We start from the raw sequence: 19,863 nt of genomic DNA, 5'->3' as shown, positions 1-19,863 counted from the left end.
CACGGCCGGTGATCCTTCTTCCCGAGGCACGAGGGGAGCAGACATATTAAAGACCAGCATCTTGGGTCAGACCCATGGTCCAGTACAGCACTGACCAACCTGACCTTGGACTTGGGTTCGAGATCACTGGCAAACTTCTGCACCAAAGCTCCCCATGTCGCTCAGGAGGTAAATGTACCAACATGTTAGTGAAGGTTGACTCACCCACAGGAACAGTCAGTAGGAGGCCATTCAGCCCCTGGAACCTGCTCCATCACTCAATAACATCATGGCCTGTCTGTATCTTAACCCCATTTACCCACCTTGGTTCCATGTCTCTTACCCAACAAAAATCTATCAATCCCAGTCATGAAAGCTCCAATTGACCCCCCACATCATCAGCGTTTTGAGGGAGAGTTCCAGATTCCCACTGCCCTTTGTGTGAAGAAGTGCTTCCTGACATCACCCCTGAATGGCCTGGCTTTGATTTTAAGGTGGTGCCCCCTTGTTCTGGACTCCCCCCACGCCAACAGAGGAAATAGTTTCTCGATCTAACCTAATGAATCCTTTAATTGTCTTAAACACCTCACTCAGGTCGCCCCTGGATCTTCTAAGCTCGAGGGATTATGAACCTAGTCTTGGCAACCTGTTCTCATAGATGAACCCTTTTAGCACCGGTATCATTCTGGTGAATCTGCCTCCCGCTGCCACCCCCCCTCCCCACCCGCCCGCCCCCCTCCCCACCCGCCCCTCCCCCCCGCCGCCCCGCCCCTCCCCCCCGCCCGCCCCCCCTCCCCACCCGCCAGGCGAACATATCCTTCCTGAGGTGTGGGGTCCAGAACTGAAGGCAGTTATTGCACAAGATAAAAGTTCACGGGGTTGGGGGTAATATATTAGCATGGTTAGAGGATTGGCTAATGAACAGAAAACAGAGAGTCGGGATAAACGGGTCATGTTCCAGTTGGCAAACAGCAACTAGTGGGGTGCTGCAGGGATCTCAACTATTTACAATCTATATTAACAACTTGGAAGAAGGGACTGAGTGCAACGTAGCCAAGTTTGCTGACGATACAAAGATGGGAGGAAAAGCAATGTGTGAGGAGGACACAAAATCTGCAAAAGGACATAGGCAGGCTAAGTGAGTGGGCAAAAATTTGGCAGATGGAATATAATGTTGGAAAGTGCGAGGTCATGCACTTTGGCAGAAAAAAAATCAAAGAGCAAGTTATTATTTAAATGGAGAAAGATTGCAAAGTGCTGCAGTACAGCGGGACCTGGGGGTCCTTGTCCATAAAACACAAAAGGTTAGTATGCAGGTACAACAAGTGATCAGAAAGGCCAATGGAATCTTGGCCTTTATTGCGAAGGGGATGGATTAGAAAAGCAGGGCAGTCTTGCAACAGTTATACAGAGTATTGGTGAGGTCACACCTGGAGTACTGCGTGCAGTTTTGGTTTCCATATTTACGAAAGGATATACTTGCTTTGGAGGCAGTTCAGAGAAGGTTCACTCGGTTAATCCCGGGGATGAGGGGGTTGACTTATGAGGAAATGTTGAGTAGGTTGGGCCTCTACTCATTGGAATTCAGAAGAATGAGAGGTGATCTTATCGAAATGTATAAGATTATGAGGGGGCTCGACAAGGTGGATACAGAGAGGATGTTTCCACTGATGGGGGAGACTAGAACTAGAGGGCACGATCTTAGAATAAGGGGCCGCCCATTTAAAACTGAGATGAGAAATTTCTTCTCTCAGAGGGTTGTAAATCTGTGGAATTCGCTGCCTCAAAGAGCTGTGGAAGCTGGGTCATTGAATAAATTTAAGACAGAAATAGACAGTTTCTTAAACGATAAGCGAATAAGGGGTTATAGGGAGCGGGCGGGGAAGTGGAGCTGAGTCCATGATCGGATCAGCCATGATCGTGTTAAATGGTGGAGCAGGCTCGAGGGGCCGTATGGCCTACTCCTGCTCCTATTTCTTATGGGGTCTGACTGAGACTCTGTACCCTTAACGCATTCTATACCACAAACTCAAAACATAAAATAGTGCCCGACTGCTCACCCTATAACTGGACATCACCCTCCCCAAACACTATGGACGCCATCTCCTGGGGGGGGGGCCTGTATTGAACGCAGTTACTCCAGATGCGGCCTTTGCACAACAGTAGGGTAACATCCACCCCTTTGTAGTCCGAGGAGGGGAAGCCAGTACAAGCCGCCCCTCCAAGGAGAGAGGGGAGGTGAGAAGTGGAGCGATCGGGCCGTGTGTATCTGAGGGGCACTCTCACCTCGGAAGTAGGAGGCCAGAGCCAGGAGTAGGCCGCCAGCCTGGTTGTTGTGCCTGATTTCGACAGGGGTGCTGAGGACGATGGATTCGGTGCTGGCAGCCCTCGAGGCACGGAGAATGCCGTAAACGTTGGTCCCTTTCACCATCTGCGTTTTCAATTGAACAGCTTGAATAAATCATTCCCATCAGACTCCGCAAGCAGCGGTAAAAGATCACCCAGCGAAATACCGACCAGCAACAGCAACTTGCATTTATATAGCGCCTTTCACGCAGTAAAACATCCCAAGGCGCTTCACGGGAGCGATTATCAAACCAAATTTGAGATTGAGCTACATAAGGAGATATTAGGACGGATTAGACAGGTTTTAAAGAGCATCTTAAAGGAGGAGAGAGAGGCGGAGAGGTTTAGGGAGGGAATTCCAGAGTTTAGGGCCTAGGCAGCTGAAAACACAGCGGCAATGCTGGAGTGATTGTAATATATATCGCTGTTTACAACAATAAAAAGGGAACAAGTCACGTGACTGGCTTCCTGAAGTTATTAGCCATCTTAAAGCGTGTTTGTGAGGTCGTACTGAAAACATAACATTGGCGACGGAGAATGGGATAATCGGAAGGTTCTGTTCGAGAGCGAAGGTATCCTCTTCGAAACAGAAAACAAGTGGTTAAGCTTGATTTGTAAATATGGCAAAATAAGTCCATATCGTTTGTTATGTATAACCATGCAAGTTATTTGTATGATGATCGTTTGTTATAATTACTTCTTCATTAAGGAGGGAGAAGTGGAATATACATAGCTCCACCCAGTGGACTACTGTGGCATTGCAGCCATTGCGGTTTACAACAATAAAGAGGGAACAAGTCACGTGACTGGCTTCCTGAAGTTATCAGCCATCTTAAAATCGGTGTTTTTGAAAGGTCGTACCGAAAACATAACAGCGATTAAAATAGGGGATGCGCAAGAGGCCAGTGATTGTATTGACACTCTGATTGCATCCTCCAAGTGCCAGACTCTGCAGCATGAACCTGTTAACCACTTGCTCTTGTGCATCTGTACATTTATCACGTGGTTTGTCGGTCACAGAATATTAAGTTTAAATTTCTCTTCCCAATTCATGTGTATTTAAGGGAGCATTCTGTAATTCTCTTGTATCTCTGTGATCTCCTCCAGCCCGACAACCCTCCAAGATCTCTGTGTCATAAGAACATAAGAATTAGGAACAGGAGTAGGCCATCTAGCCCCTCAAGCTTGCTCCGCCATTCAATAAGATCATGGCTGATCTGGCCGTGGACTCAGCTCCACTTACCCGCCCGCTCCCCGTAACCCTTAATTCCCTTATTGGTTAAAAATCTATCTATCTGTGATTTGAATACATTCAATGAGCTAGCCTCAACTGCTTCCTTGGGCAGAGAATTCCACAGATTCACAACCCTCTGGGAGAAGAAATTCCTTCTCAACTCGGTTTTAAATTGGCTCCCCCGTATTTTGAGGCTGTGCCCCCTAGTTCTAGTCTCCCCGGGTGGAAACAACCTCTCCGCCTCTATCTTGTCTATCCCTTTCATTATTTTAAATGTTTCTATAAGATCACCCCTCATCCTTCTGAACTCCAACGAGTAAAGACTCGGTTTACTCAATCTATCATAAGGTAACCCCCACATCTCCAGAATCAGCCGAGTGAATCGTCTCTGTACCCCCTCCAAAGCAAGTATAATCCCTCCTTAAGTAAGGTGACCAAAACTGCACGCAGTACTCCAGGTGCGGCCTCACCAATACCCTTACAGTTGCAGCAGGACCTCCCTGCTTTTGTACTCCATCCCTCTCGCAATGAAGGCCAACATTCCATTTGCCTTCCTGATTACCTGCTGCACCTGCAAACTAACTTTTTGGGATTCATGCACAACCCCCAGGTCCCTCTGCACCACAGCATGTTGTAATTTCTCCCCATTCAAATAATATTCCCTTTTACTGTTTTTTTGTCCCCAAGGTGGATGACCTCTCATTTTTCGACATTGTATTCCATCTGCCAAACCTTAGCCCATTCGCTTAACCTATCCAAATCTCTTTGCAGCCTCTCTGAGTCCTCTACACAACCCGCTTTCCCACTAATCTTTGTGTCATCTGTAAATTTTGTTACACTACACTCTGTCCCCTCTTCCAGGTCATCTATGTATATTGTAAACAGTTGTGGTCCCAGCACCAATCCCTGTGGCACACCACTAATCACCAATTTCCAACCCGAAAAGGACCCATTTATCCCGACTCTCTGCTTTCTGTTAGCCAGCCAATTCTCGATCCATGCTAATGCATTTCCTCTGACTCCGCGTACCTTTATCTTCTGCAGTAACCTTTTGTGTGGCACCTTATCGAATGCCTTTTGGAAATCTAAATACACCACATCCATCGTTATACCTCTATCCACCATGCTCATTATATCCTCAAAGAATTCCAGTAAATTAGTCAAACATGATTTCCCCTTCATGAATCTATGTTGCGTCTGCTTGATTGCACTATTCCTATCTAGATGTCCCGCTATTTCTTCCTTAATGATAGCTTCAAGCATTTTCCCCACTACAGATGTTAAACTAACCAGCCTATAGTTACCTGCCTTTTGCCTGCCTCCTTTTTTAAACAGAGGCATTAAATTAACTGCTTTCCAATCCGCTGGTACCTCTCCAGGGTCCAGAGAATTTTGGTAGATTATAACGAATGCATCTGCTATAACTTCCGCCATCTCTTTTAATACCCTGGGATGCATTTCATCAGGACCAGGGGACTTGTCTACCTCGAGTCCCATTAGCCTGTCCAGTACTACCCCCCTAGTGATAGTGATTATCTCAAGGTCCTCCCTTCCCACATTCCCGTGACCAGCAATTTTTGGCATGGTTTCTGTGTCTTCCACTGTGAAGACCGAAGCAAAATAATTGTTTAAGGTCTCAGCCATTTCCACATTTCCCATTATTAAATACCCCTTCTCATCTTCTAAGGGACCAACATTTACTTTAGTCACTCTTTTCCTTTTTATATATCGGTAAAAGCTTTTACTATTTGTTTTTATATTTTGCGCAAGTTTACTTTCTTTATTGCTTTCTTAGTCATTCTTTGCTGTCGTTTAAAATTTTCCCAATCTTCTAGTTTCCCACTAACCTTGGCCACCTTATATGCATTGGTTTTTAATTTGATACTCTCCTTTATTTTCTTGGTTATCCACGGCTGGTTATCCCTTCTCTTACTGCCCTTCTTTTTCACTGGAATATATTTTTGTTGAGCACTATGAAAGAGCTCCTTAAAAGTCCTCCACTGTTCCTCAATTGTGCCACTGTTTAGTCTGTGTTTCCAGTCTACTTTAGCCAACTCTGCCCTCATCCCACTGTAGTCCCCTTTGTTTAAGCATAGTACGCTCGTTTGAGACACTACTTCCTCACCCTCAATCTGTATTACAAATTCAACCATACTGTGATCACTCATTCCGAGAGGATCTTTTACTGGGAGATCGTTTATTATTCCTGTCTCATTACACAGGACCAGATCCAAGATCGCTTGTTCCCTAGTAGGTTCTGTAACATACTGTTCTAAGAAACAATCCCGTATGCATTCTATGAATTCCTCCTCAAGGCTACCCCGTGATATTTGATTTGACCAATCGATATGTAGGTTAAAATCCCCCATGATTACTGCCGTTCCTTTTTCACATGCTTCCATTATTCCCTTGATTATTGCCCGCCTCACCGTGAAGTTATTATTTGGGGGCCTATAAACTATGCCCACCAGTGACTTTTTCCCCTTACTATCTCTAATCTCCACCCACAATGATTCAACATTTTGTTCATTAGAGCCAATATCGTCTCTCACAACTGCCCTAATATCATCCTTTATTAACAGAGCTACCTCACCTCCTTTCCCTTCTTGTCTATCTTTCCGAATTGTCAGATACTTCTGTATGTTTAATTCCCAGTCTTGGCCACCCTGCAACCACGTTTCTGTAATGGCCACCAAATCATACCCATTTGTAATGATTTGTGCCGTCAGCTCATTTACTTTATTTCGAATGCTGCGTGCGTTTAGGTAGAGTGCTTTAAATCTAGTTTTTAAACCATGATTTTTAGTTTTGACCCCTCCTGCAGCCCCTTTATATTCATACATATTGTCCCTTCCTATCACCTTGTGGTTTACACTTACCCCAGTGCTACTCTGCTCTGTTGCCTCCTGCCTTTTGCATTCTTTCTTGGGGTCCTGTTCATCTGAGCTCTCACCCACTCTAACTAGCTCAGAGCCCTCTTCTGGGTTCCGAATACTCCTTGCATTGAGGCACCGAGCTTTCATGCTTGCCTTTTTATTACACTTTGACCCTTTAGAATTTTGCAGTACAGTGGCCCTTTTTGTTTTTTGCCTTGGGTTTCTCTGTCCTCCACTTTTACTCATCTCCTTTCTGTCTTTTGCTTCCGTCTCCCTGCATTGGTTCCCATCCCCCTGCCATATTAGTTTAAGTTCTCCCCAACAGCACTGGCAAACACTCCCCCTCGGACATTGGTTCCGGTCCTGCCCAGGTGTAGACCGTCCGGTTTGTACTGGTCCCATCTCCCCCAGAACCGGTTCCAATGCCCCAGGAATTTGAATCCCTCCCTGCTGCACCACTACTCGAGCCATGTATTCATCTGCGCTATCCTGCGATTCCTACTCTGACTAGCACGTGGCACTGGTAGCAATCCCGAGATTACTACTTTTGAGGTCCTACTTTTTAAATTTAGCTCCTAGCTCCTTAAATTCATCTCATAGGACCTCATCCCTTTTTTTAACCTATATCGTTGGTACCAATGTGCACCACGACAACTGGCTGTTCACCCTCCCTTTTCAGAATGTCCTGCACCCGCTCCGAGACATCCTTGACCCTTGCACCGGGGAGGCAACATACCATCCTGGAGTCTCGGTTGCGGCCGCAGAAACGCCTATCTATTCCCCTTACAATTGAATCCTCTCCCACTCTTTTTCCTGCCCTCCTGTGCAGCAGAGCCAGCCACAGTGCCATGAGCTTGGCTGCTGCTGCTCTCCCCTGATGAGTCATCCCCCTCAGCAGTACTCAAAGCGGTGTATCTGTTTTGCAGGGGGATGACCGCAGGGGACCCCTGCACTACCTTCCTTGCACTGCTCTTCCTGCTGGTCTTCCATTCCCTATCTGGCTGTGGACCCTTCACCTGCGGTAAGACCAACTCGCTACACGTGCTACTCACATCATTCTCAGCATCGTGGATGCTCCAGAGTGAATCCACCCTCAGCTCCAACTCCTTCAATTGTGGCCCCTTGCACATTTCTGCTCCAGCATCGGTGGCCGTGTCTTCAGCTGCCTGGGCCCCCAAGTTCTGGAACTTCCCCTGTAAACCTCTCCGCCTCTCTATCCTTCTTTTAAGTCACACCTTAAAACCTACCTCTTTGACCAGAGTGTTTCAGGTCAAACTCACAAATGGACTAACTTGCAGAAAGCATTTGGACCAAACCCAACTGCGATTCACAGACTACCATGAGCAACCCGAAGAGGACACCACCAACTTCGACCCTCCGATACACACACAAGTGGCGTCCGACATCACGGTTGACCACGAAGCTGAACTCATCGGCCCCAGCAGCCCGGCAAGGCCAGCTGCACAACAGCCCAGCGAAGGCCCAACCAACTCACCTGCACCTTCGTTTGTGCCGAGACGATGGACTAGGGAGCGGAAAGCCCCAGATCGTCTCACCCTGTAAATAAGTGTACTATTGACTTTGGGAGGGAGTGATGTTATGTATGCAACACCTTGTAACCAGCATTCTACCGCCACCAGAGGGCGTATCTGTTTTGAGTCCCAAGGGATCCCAGCATCCCTTGGGAGCACTGTATATAAGCAGGCCACCCATGCTGTGCGGGCACTCTGGAGATAGAATAAAGAGACTAAGGTCACACTCACGTCTACAGTACTCAGTTACATTGCTTTACTCGAGATATTACACCTACCTCTTTGACCAAGCTTATGGTCATCTATCTTAATATCTCCTCATGTGGCTCAGTGTCAAAATTTGTCAGATAATCGCTCCTGTGAAGTGCCTCGGGATGTTTTAGCACGTTAAAGGCGCTATATAAATGCAGGTTGTTGATGTTGCTGTCACGTCTGTCTACACGCAAATGTGCGTGTTCCACTTTCCCCGCCCCCCCCCCCCCCCCAAAAAAATAGTTTTACAAAGAAAAATAAATGCAATCATTTACAATGTGCAGGAAAACTCACCCGCCAACAGAAAGTATCTTATTGACACAGGAGTCAGAGAGTCTGTCCGCCTGGACTGACCTCTGCAATCACACTTCTATAAAAAACACAGAGCGAGAGAGCTGGGCATCGCAGCCCAGCTGAAATCTGCAAACCACAGCGCACTTCAATTCTGACTGACCCCACCTGGTGCTTCCTTAACAACGATTAATGAAACACTTTCAGGGCGATGGGGAAAGAGCAGGGGCCCATTTTCCCTGTCATTTTTTTTTTTTTTTTAAGGGCCGTGGGGCCCCTTTAACAGACTGAACGGCACGTTTAAAAGTCTGCGCATGCGCGTTTTTTTCCCCCCTTTAAAAGCTGGCTCACCGGCTGCACGGGACTCCCTGGGGCGGTGTGCGGCCGGGTAGCTTAAAGGGAACATTAGCGGGGGGGTGTCTCTAATTGGATAGCTCTTTCAAAGAGGCACGACGGGCCGAATGCCTCCTTCTGTGCTGCAAGGTTACGTGAATGAGACTGTGTGGCCTTAAATGCACCGCGGCAGCAGAATAATACACTGTGTGTTACAAGGTACAGCAGCCCCATCCTCGGGTGTATCCATGAGCACTGCCACGGGAGATCTACTCGGGATTGCCATTAATAACTCCATTCATCGTTATATCATGTGACTGTCAGGCAGGTAGGAGGCGAACTGGTGGTCTGGTTAAGTCCAATGTTCTATCATCGCAAGAGCGATGGGCTGAATGGCCTCCTTCTGTGCTGTATGGTCTCCAGTCGACCTAGGTATCCCTTGCCCCTGGACCAAGACCTAGCTCTGTCAAGCCCGTGTGGTGGTTGGTGTGCAACGGCCAACCCACGTTAAAAAAATCCACGCACAGGCATCTTCCACCCTTCAGGATGTAGTTCGGGACCTGGAATATTTGGTCCTTCATTGAAACATCTGTGAACTCATCCCTTTTTTGGCGTGGAAGCAAGTCATCCTCGTTTCCGAGGGACTGCCTCTGATGATGATGGCAGCGTAGTGGATGGGCACTTGAAGTACCGTAACCCGCAGGGTTACAGACCGAGAGCTGGTAATTGGGATTAGGCTGGGTTACCTCGTTGGCTGGCGCAAATACGATGGTAAATACCGCAGGGAATCGAATACGGCCAGGGTGATCTCCTGCACTAGTTTCGATCGCCTGAATGGGTCGGAGAGGAATTTTCCCAGATTTTTCCCCCCAAAATTGGCCTGGGATTTTATCTGTTTTTTGCCTCTCCCAGGCGATCACATGGCTCCGGTTGGGGTGGAGTGTAGAATGTTTCAGTATAAGGGGTGTTGCAGTTGTGTGAGGCGGACTGGTTGGGCTGGGTGCTCTTTACCTTTCTGCCATTGTTCATAGGTTTATATGTAACTTTCAGGGCTGCTGACCGAGGGCCGTGCGGCTCTTTGTCAGCCGGCACAGACACGATGGGCCGAAATGGCCTCCTCCTGCGCTGTAAATTTCTATGTATCATTCTATGATCTCGATCTAGAACGCTTAGCTATGGAAACTTCTTTTTGGTAGAGTCTCCTGCATCTCATTCTTTAATGGCTGTCTACGGTAGCGTAGTGGTTATATTACTGGACCAATGATCCGGAGCCCTGGATTAATAATCCAGAGGTCAGGAGTTCAAATCCCACCATATTCGAGAATTTGAATACAGTTTGCTAAATCTGTGTCGGTAAATGTGAGCATGAAACTGTCGGATTGTCGTAAAATCCCAACCGGTTCGCTGATGTCCTTAGGTCTCCTTACCTAAGGAAGGATATACTTGCCATTGAGGGAGTGTAACGGAGGTTCACCAGACCGATTCCTGGGATGGGGGGGATTGTCCTATGTGGAGAGATTGAGTAGACTAGGCCGACATTCTCAAGAGTTTAGAAGAATGAGAGGTGATCTCATTGAAACATACAAAATTCTTACAGGGCTTGACAGGGCAAATGCAGGCAGGATGTTTCCTCTGGCTGGGGAGGCTAGAACCAGGGGTCGCAGTCTCAGAATAAGGGGTCTGCCATTTAGGGCTGAGATGATGAGAAACTTCTTCACTGAGAGGGTGGTGAATCTTTGGAATTCTCTACCCCAGGGGGCTATGGAGGCTCAGTCCTTATATTGATAGATTTTGGGATATTAAGGGAATCGAGGGATATGGGGATAGTGCAGGTAGAAGATCAGCTGTGATCTCATTGAACGAGGGGCCGTACTCCTGCTCCTAATTCTTTTGTTTGTATGTAATACACAAGGGGGAAGGAGGGGGAGAAATTGAAGGCCGGATCCTGTTCCCATGTCCAGACCCATGCACTTTCCCAGCAGGAGGCACTGCGCAGTCATCGGGAACAGGATCCCCGGCTGATCTTTCTCCTCTCTCGGCCCGAGTGCAATCCCATCGGCAGTCACACATCCCCGGGAGGGAACAACTAACTCAGCGGAGGCTGGGGACTGGGCCTCAGCACCAGACCAGGTGATGGATTTCACCCCCGAGCCGCTGGGGGGAAGCGAGCATACCCGTGGAGCGACCCCGTAAAGTGTGTAATCGTAACGTCTAGTTCATGAATGTGACGAGGTCTTGTAACGTACGTATCGCTCCCGTATCTCATCCGGGAAGGGCAGAGTCCGAGTGAAGGTCTGGGTGTGAGTCTCCAGTCCCAGGCCAGTCATGGTCTTCACGAGCCAGTCTACAGGCATCCCCCTGGGGCAAAGAAAAGGCCTGCAGTTAGACTGAACAACACCTCCTTCTAAGCGTAGATTCACTCCGAAACTCTTCCTGTACAGACTGTGATCGGAGGCCCCTTCCTGAACCACGCCCGTTCGAGCAGGGACCCCTCACCCACAATCCCATCCATTTTAACACAGCCCCGAAGACTCCATCCCACTCCTAACTCCCACCAAGCACTCAGTGTCACATACCCTACCAGGCTCCCCAGTCGCACAAGCCAGGCTCCCGCGCTCTGATCACTGATCCTTCAATCCAGCCTTTAATGGACAGAAACTTCCCCCACATCCCATCCTCTCCGCTCAGACCTTTGAACCCGGCCCTCTCCTCTCAGACCTTTGAACCCTGCCCTCTCCAATCAGACCGTTGAACCCTGCCCTCTCCAATTCGACCTTTGAACCCTGCCCTCTCCAATCAGACCTTTGAACCCCTGCCCTCTCCAATCAGACCTTTGAACCCTGCCCTCTCCAATCAGACCTTTGAACCCTGCCCTCTCAGGTCAGATCTTTGCTCGTTAACCTCTGCCAGCAGAGACCCATGTCCCCTCTTACCCCGCCTTCTTTCCGTGTCCTGAGAATTCCCGAGAATACGAGAGTGCCCTGTCGCCGTAGACGAAGTTCTCGTCCACCATGGTGGAGCCCATGGCGTTCTCCGAGGTGTACATGCGCAGGGCAAAGGGCTCGAAGGCCAGGCCCATGAACCACGTGATTCCTGCCAAGTAGCACAGGAAGCTGGAGACAGGGGAGAAAAAAGACAGAGCATCAAAAACACACAGTCCATGGCTACCGCGCACATACATCAACACCAGGATCAGGGGCACTCCCACCGCACTCCAACATCAACTCCAGGTTAGATACAGAGTAAAGCTCCCTCTACACTGTCCCATCAAACACTCCCAGGACAGGTACAGGGGGTTAGATACAGAGTAAAGCTCCCTCTACACTGTCCCATCAAACACGCCCAGGGCAGGTACAGGGGATTAGATACAGAGTAAAGCTCCCTCTACACTGTCCCATCAAACACTCCCAGGGCAGGTACAGCACGGGGTTAGATACAGAGTAAAGCTCCCTCTACACTGTCCCATCAAACACGCCCAGGGCAGGTACAGGGGGTTAGATACAGAGTAAAGCTCCCTCTACACTGTCCCATCAAACACTCCCAGGGCAGGTACAGCACGGGTTAGATACAGAGTAAAGCTCTCTCTACACTGTCCCATCAAACACTCCCAGGGCAGGTACAGCACGGGTTAGATACAGAGTAAAGCTCCCTCTACACTGTCCCATCAAACACTCCCAGGGCAGGTACAGCACGGGTTAGAGACAGAGTAAAGCTCGCTCTACACTGTCCCATCAAACACTCCCAGGGCAGGTACAGCACGGGTTAGATACAGAGTAAAGCTCCCTCTACACTGTCCCATCAAACACCCCCAGGGCAGGAACAGGGGGTTAGATACAGAGTAAAGCTCCCTCTACACTGTCCCATCAAACACTCCCAGGGCAGGTACAGCACGGGTTAGATACAGAGTAAAGCTCCCTCTACACTGTCCCATCAAACACTCCCAGGGTAGGTACAGGGGGTTAGATACAGAGTAAAGCTCCCTCTACACTGTCCCATCAAACACTCCCAGGGCAGATACAGCACGGGTTAGATACAGAGTAAAGCTCCCTCTACACTGTCCCATCAAACACCCCCAGGGCAGGAACAGGGGGTTAGATACAGAGTAAAGCTCCCTCTACACTGTCCCATCAAACACTCCCAGGGCAGGTACAGCACGGGTTAGATACAGAGTAAAGCTCCCTCTACACTGTCCCATCAAACACTCCCAGGGTAGGTACAGGGGGTTAAGATACAGAGTAAAGCTCCCTCTACACTGTCCCATCAAACACTCCCAGGGCAGGTACAGCACAGGTCAGATACAGAGTAAAGCTCCCTCTACACTGTCCCATCAAACACTCCCAGGGCAGGTACAGCACAGGTCAGATACCTAAACTCGATGATCCTTGACCCTCCCATTCTACTCACCACAGTGGTGTGTTCATTCTGGTAACCAGGTTTGTCAGCACCTGCCTGCGGTTTGGATCCGAGAGGAGTCCCATCGCTGCACCTCACGTGAAAGCTCCACACGATGAAGTACTGGCCACGACTGCACGGGCCCCACGCTGAAAGTAAAGAGAAGGAAATCATTTACAGCCCAGGATCTGATCCACCGGGTGGGGCTTCGAGTGAAGCAGCCGATGGGTCGGTGGGTGATCGCGCTGTCTGGTGATGGACAGATATACAGCCCCAATCTGTGCTGAGTTACAGCCAAGGGTGAGGTACCTGGTGGCACCTGTGGAACTCCCCCTCCCCGACAGAAGGGGCGCCTACTGGAGAGGGCATTTACTGCGTGTATTGGGGGAGCGTGTTGTAAGTATAGGTGTAGCCGGTGGACTGGCCATCGGCGACCTCAGTTAATATAAAATATATATCGACACATATTAAAGACTGATGGTGCCACGGCTGTGAGGTCAGGCACGAATGCTCGAGAACTAACAACCTCATGTAGCAAAGGCACGCACAACAGATGGCAGCAGCTAAGCTCAACACTAAGCAAGCTTACGCATTGACAGTGTAGGCACAGAATGTGATACCGATTGTCCTACATAATTAAACCTATAAAAGGCACAACACACTGGAACTCAGTGCCTTGCTGAGACTAGAGTAAGCAGTCCAGACGACACGCTTGCAACATCCTGAAGGAGTCCGATATGTGGCATAATCGGTATCTTTATCTCACATACACTGCATGTAAGGGTTTTGTGTTATTATCTCATTTACTTGATTTAATACAGAGTATTAACCAGACGTTTCAATGTTTCCTGATCCATAAACTTATATTAGAGGCAATGAATGTGCGACAATATCCGATAATACCTCACATAAAGGCAATGGGGATATAGGACATCCTATAATAACCTATTCTGCTCCAAGGAGAACAATGTGGGGTCAGAGGAGATTTAGGAGATGAATGGTTTTGACAAGAGTAAATAAGGAGAGACTGTTTCCAGTGGCAGGAGGGTCGGTAACCAGAGGTGATTGGCAAAAGCAGAGGTGAGACGAGGAAAAACATTTTTACGCAGCGAGTGGTTCAGATTGGAATCCACTGCCTGACGGGGTGAAAAAGACTTTCATTTATATAGCTCCTTTCACGACCATTGGACGTCCCGAAGTGCTTCACCGCCCGTGAAGTACTTTTTGATGTGTAATGACTGTTGTAAACAGTACTGGTGATGTTGGGGAGGGCATCAAACAGGAAATTAGGGGTACATGCAATAAAGGTGCAGCAGTTATCATGGGTGACTTTAATATGCACATAGATTGGGCTAACCAAACTGGAAGCAATACGGTGGAGGAGGATTTCCTGGAGTGCATAAGGGATGGTTTTCTAGACCAATATGTCAAGGAACCAACTAGGGGGGAGGCCATCTTAGACTGGGTGTTGTGTAATGAGAGAGGATTAATTAGCAATCGCATTGTGTGAGGCCCCTTGGGGAAGAGTGACCATAATATGGTGGAATTCTGCATTAGGATGGAGAATGAAACAGTTAATTCAGAGACCATGGTCCAGAACTTAAAGAAGGGTAACTTTGAAGGTATGAGGGGTGAATTGGCTAGGATAGATTGGCGAATGATACTTAAGGGGTTGACTGTGGATGGGCAATGGCAGACATTTAGAGACCGCATGGATGAATTACAACAATTGTACATCCCTGTCTGGCGTATTTTTGAGGATGTTTCCAGTAGAGTGGACAAGGGAGAACCAGTTGATGTGGTGTATTTGGACTTTCAGAAGGCTTTCGACAAGGTCCCACACAAGAGATTAATGTGCAAAGTTAAAGCACATGGGATTGGGGGTAGTGTGCTGACGTGGATTGAGAACTGGTTGTCAGACAGGAAGCAAAGAATAGGAGTAAATGGATACTTTTCAGAATGGCAGGCAGTGACTAGTGGGGTACCGCAAGGTTCTGTGCTGGGGCCCCAGCTGTTTACACTGTACATTAATGATTTAGACGAGGGGATTAAATGTAGTATCTCCAAATTTGCGGATGACACTAAGTTGGGTGGCAGTGTGAGCTGCGAGGAGGATGCTATGAGGCTGCAGAGTGACTTGGATAGGTTAGGTGAGTGGGCAAATGCATGGCAGATGAAGTATAATTTGGATAAATGTGAGGTTATCCACTTTGGTGGTAAAAACAGAGACAGACTATTATCTGAGTGGTGACAGATTAGGAAAAGGGGAGGTGCAACGAGACCTGGGTGTCATGGTACATCAGTCATTGAAGGTTGGCATGCAGGTAAAAAAGCAAATGGCATGTTGGCCTTCATACCGAGGGGATTTGAGTACAGGGGCAGGGAGGCCACACCTGGAGTATTGTGTACAGTTTTGGTCTCCTAACCTGAGGAAGGACATTCTTGCTATTGAGGGAGTGCAGCGAAGGTTCACCAGACTGATTCCCGGGATGGCGGGACTGACATATCAAGAAAGACTGGATCAACTGGGCTTGTATTCACTGGAGTTCAGAAGAATGAGAGGGGACCTCATAGAAACGTTTAAAATTCTGACGGGTTTGGACAGGTTAGATGCAGGAAGAATGTTCCCAATGTTGGGGAAGTCCAGAACCAGGGGTCACAGTCTAAGGATGAGGGGTAACCCATTCAGGACCGAGATGAGGAGAAACTTCTTCACCCAGACAGTGGTGAACCTGTGGAATTCTCTACCACAGAAAGTTGTTGAGGCCAATTCACTAAATATATTCAAAAGAGAGTTAGATGAAGTCCTTAGTACTCGGGGGATCAAGGGGTATGGCGAGAAAGCAGGAATGGGGTACTGAAGTTGCATGTTCAGCCATGAACTCATTGAATGGTGGTGCAGGCTAGAAGGGCCGAATGGCCTACTCCTGCACCTATTTTCTATGTTTCTAATGTAGGAGGAACATGTTGGAATCAGGGCGGTGGGAGCAGAGTCAACAGTAGCCTTCAAAAGAGAGTTGGACAAATACTTGGAAGGAGAAAAAAATTGCCGGGATCTGGAGAAAGAGCGGGAGGGGAGTGAGACCAATGGGATCGCTCTGGGAAAGAGCCGGCGCGATGGGTCGCATGGGCTCCTCCTGTGCTGCACCATTCCGTGGGGATAGATGTCAATATGTTATAGTGCCCCACACCCGGGCAATGGGGAGGGCCAGCCTCGGCTGTGACGCCCCCCACAGTCGAAGAGCCCGCGGACACGCCGGCCATTTTAACGCGGGAGGGAGGAAGGGGGAGGGGTTTGAGCCGGGCACCGTTCCCATGGCAATGGCCGCCCTTTAGCCTGGGGAGGGGGGCGATCCAGGCCTGCGTCCAGCCCCCGGGCAGAGGTGGATATCCCCCCCGCCGGCCCCCCCTCGAGCCCCGGCCCCTGGCCGCACCTCCCACCCGAGCCTCACCTGCCGCCCTGCTACAGGAAGCTGTCTCCCCGCCGGACACAACACCTCGGCGCACACTTCCGGTCGCCGCACCGACAAGGTTCGATTCGCTGCGAGGCCAAGAGCGTCCCTCGGGGGGCAAAATCCAAGACAGTGCTGAACAGCGCCACCTGGGGCCGGCAGACAGCAACTACTGTTGCTAATGTTTGTTTATATAGGAAAAAGACTTGCATTTCTAGAGCGCCTTTCACATCCTCAAGACGTCCCAAAAGCACTTTACAGCCAACGAAGTACTTTTTTTGTTGTGTCATCATAGGCAGTCCCTCGGAATTGAGGGAGACTTGCTTCCACTCTAAAAATGAGTCCTTAGGTGACTGAACAGTCCAATACGAGAACCACAGTCCCTGTCACAGGTGGGACAGACAGTGGTTGAGGGTAAGGGAGGGTGGGACTGGTTTGCCGCACGCTCCTTCCGCTGCCTGAGCTTGATTTCTGCACGCTCTCGGCGACGAGACTGGAGGTGTTCAGTGCCCTCCCAGATGCACTTCCTCCACTTAGGGCGGTCTTTGGCCAGGGACCCCCAGGTGTCAGTGGGGATGTTGCATTTTATCAAGGGAGGCTTTGAAGGTGTCCTTGTAACGTTTCCTCTGCCCACCTTTGGCTCGTTTGCCGTGAAGGAGTTCCGATTAGAGCGCTTGCTTTGGAAGTCTCATGTCTGGCATGCGAACTATGTGGCCTGCCCAGCGGAGCTGATCGAGTGTGGTCAGTGCTTCAATGCTGGGGATGTTGGCCTGGTCGAGGACGCTGATGTTGGTGCGTCTGTCCTCCCAGGTGATTTGTAGGATCTTGCGGCGACATCATTGGTGATATTTCTCCAGCGACTTGAGATGTCTGCTGTACATGGTCCATGTCTCTGAACCATACAGGAGGGCGGGTATTACTACAGCCCTGTAGACCATGAGCTTGGTGCCAGATTTGAGGGCCTGGCCTTCAAACACTCTTTTCCTCAACAAGTGTAGTCACTGTTGCAATGTAGGAAACGTGCCAGACAATTTGCACACAGCAAGCTCCCACAAATAGCAATGTGATAATGAACAATCAGTTTTAGTGATGTTGGTTGAGCGACACCAGGGATAATTCCCCTACTCTTCTTCAAAATACTGCCTTGGTATTATCTTTTACATCCATCTGAGAGAGCAGACGGGACCTTGGTTTAACATCTCATCCAAAAAAGCCACCTCCGACACTGCAGCACTCCCTCAGCGCTGCACTGGAGTGTTAGCCTAGATATTGTACTCAAATCTCTGAAGTGGGACTTGGACCCACAATCTTCTGACTCAGAGGCAAGAGTGCTACCCACTGAGGCACAGCTGACACATCGATTTGAAGCTAATAATTCCAGCATTAAGGAGGATTTAGATTTTATGAATATAGTAAAGTGGTGAGGTGGAGCTGGGTGTCCTCAATGTACATGTGGATCCTGACTTTGTGCCTTCAGATGATGTCACCGAAGGGGCAGTCTAGAGATGAGAAAGAGGAGGATGCCACAGATAGACCCTTGGGGGACTCCAGAGGTTAAGGTGCGGAAGCAGTAAGAGAAGCCATTGTGGGGGTGATTCTCTGGCTACGATTGGATAAATGAGAGTGGATCCAGGCGAGCGCAGTCCCATCTAACTGGACGACGGAGGAGGATGGTGGGGTCAACCGTGTCAAAGGCTGCAACGAGGTTGAGAAGGACGAGGAGAGATAGTTTACCATGGTCACATAGAACGTCACATGTAACATTGATAAGAGCCGTTTCAGTACTGTGGTGGGCAGAAATCTGATTGGAGGGATTCAAACAGGGAGTTATGGGAAAGACGAGTATGGAATCAGGAGGCGACAGCATTTTCAAGAGCTTTTGAAAGGAAAGGGAGCTTGGAGTTTTAAAAAAATTGTTCATGGGATGTGGGCATCGCTGGTAAGGTCGGCATTTATTGCTCATCCCTTATTGTCTTTGAGAAGATGGTGGTGAGCCGCCCTTTTCAACCGCTGCAGTCCGTGTGGTGAAGGTGCTCCCAGAATGCTGTTAGAGAGGGAATTCCAGGAATTCCGCCAACGACGGAACGATGATGAAAGAATGGCGATATATTTCCAAGTCAGAATAGTGTATGACTTGGAGGTGGTGGTGTTGCCATGAGCCTGCTGCCCTTGTCCTTCCAGGTGGTAGATTTGCGAGGTGCTGTGAAGAAGGCTTGGCGAGTTGCTGCAGTGTATCTTGTAGATACAATCATAGAATGGTTATAGCACAGGAGGCGGCCATTCGGCCCGTCGAACCCGTGCCAGCTCTCTGTAAGAGCACTTCAGCCAGTCCCACTCCCCCGCCCTTTCCCTGTAGCCCTGCAAACTATTTTCCTTCAGGCACTTATCCAATTCCCTTTTGAAAGCCAAGATTGAATCAGCCCGTTCAGGCAATGCGCTCCAGATCCTAACTGCGTAAAAATGTTTTTCCTCATGTCGACTTTGGATTTTCTGCCAATCACCTTAAATCTGTGTCCTCTGGTTCTCGACCCTTCCACCAATGGGAACAGTTTCTCCCTATCTACTCTGTCCAGACGCCTCATGATTTTGAACAGCTCTATCAAATCTCCTCTCGACCTTCTCTGCTCCAAGGAGAACAACCCCAGCTTCTCCAGTCTATCCATGTCACTTAAGTCCCTCATCCCTGGAACCATTCTTGTAAATCTTTTCTGCACCCTCTCTAAGGCCTTCACATCCTTCCTAAAGTGCGGTGCCCAGAATTGGACACAATACTCCAGTTGAGGCCCAGCCAATGTTTTATACAGGTTTATCATAACTTCCTTACTTTGTAGTCTGTGCCTCGATTTATGAATCCCAGGATCCCGTAAGCTTTTTTAACCACTTTCTCAACCTGCCCTACCACCTGCAACAATTTGTGCACACATACTCCCAGGTCTTCATGCACCCCTTTTAGGATAGTACCCTTTAGTTTATATTGTCTTGTCTCAAAATGTATCGCTTTTCATTTTTCTGCATTAAATTTCATCTGGCAGCAGTCTATGTCTCCTTGAAGTCTATCACTATCCTCCTCACTGTTCACTATACTTCCAAGTTTTGTGTCATCTGCAGATAGTGAACTTGTGCCCTGTACACCCATGTCCGAGTCATTAATATATATCAAGCAAAGCAGTGGTCCC

At 48.8% G+C, this 19,863-nt stretch overlaps 1 protein-coding gene across 3 annotated transcripts in view; it reads right to left on the bottom strand.

Moving 5' to 3' along the window:
- gpaa1 (glycosylphosphatidylinositol anchor attachment 1) overlaps positions 1–16,756 on the bottom strand; it is a 113,621-nt gene extending 96,865 nt beyond the window's left edge. For all 3 annotated transcript variants that reach the window (XM_070881911.1, XM_070881910.1, XM_070881909.1), the window contains exons 1-5: positions 16,688–16,756; positions 13,248–13,384; positions 11,777–11,956; positions 11,090–11,201; positions 2,266–2,410 (exon numbers count right to left, since the gene is read on the bottom strand). In XM_070881911.1, coding sequence (XP_070738012.1) covers positions 2,266–2,410; positions 11,090–11,201; positions 11,777–11,956; positions 13,248–13,321 — 511 coding nt within the window. In that variant the 5' untranslated portion in view covers positions 13,322–13,384; positions 16,688–16,756. The remainder of the gene's footprint in view (positions 1–2,265; positions 2,411–11,089; positions 11,202–11,776; positions 11,957–13,247; positions 13,385–16,687) is intronic.
- Between the last annotated feature and the right edge of the window lie 3,107 nt (positions 16,757–19,863).

This window comes from Pristiophorus japonicus, chromosome 5 (assembly GCF_044704955.1).
Source record: "Pristiophorus japonicus isolate sPriJap1 chromosome 5, sPriJap1.hap1, whole genome shotgun sequence".
In the NCBI taxonomy this organism is placed as follows: domain Eukaryota; kingdom Metazoa; phylum Chordata; class Chondrichthyes; family Pristiophoridae; genus Pristiophorus; species Pristiophorus japonicus.
Note: the sequence above shows the minus strand (reverse complement) of the source record. Positions and strands in the feature narration are given on the sequence as shown.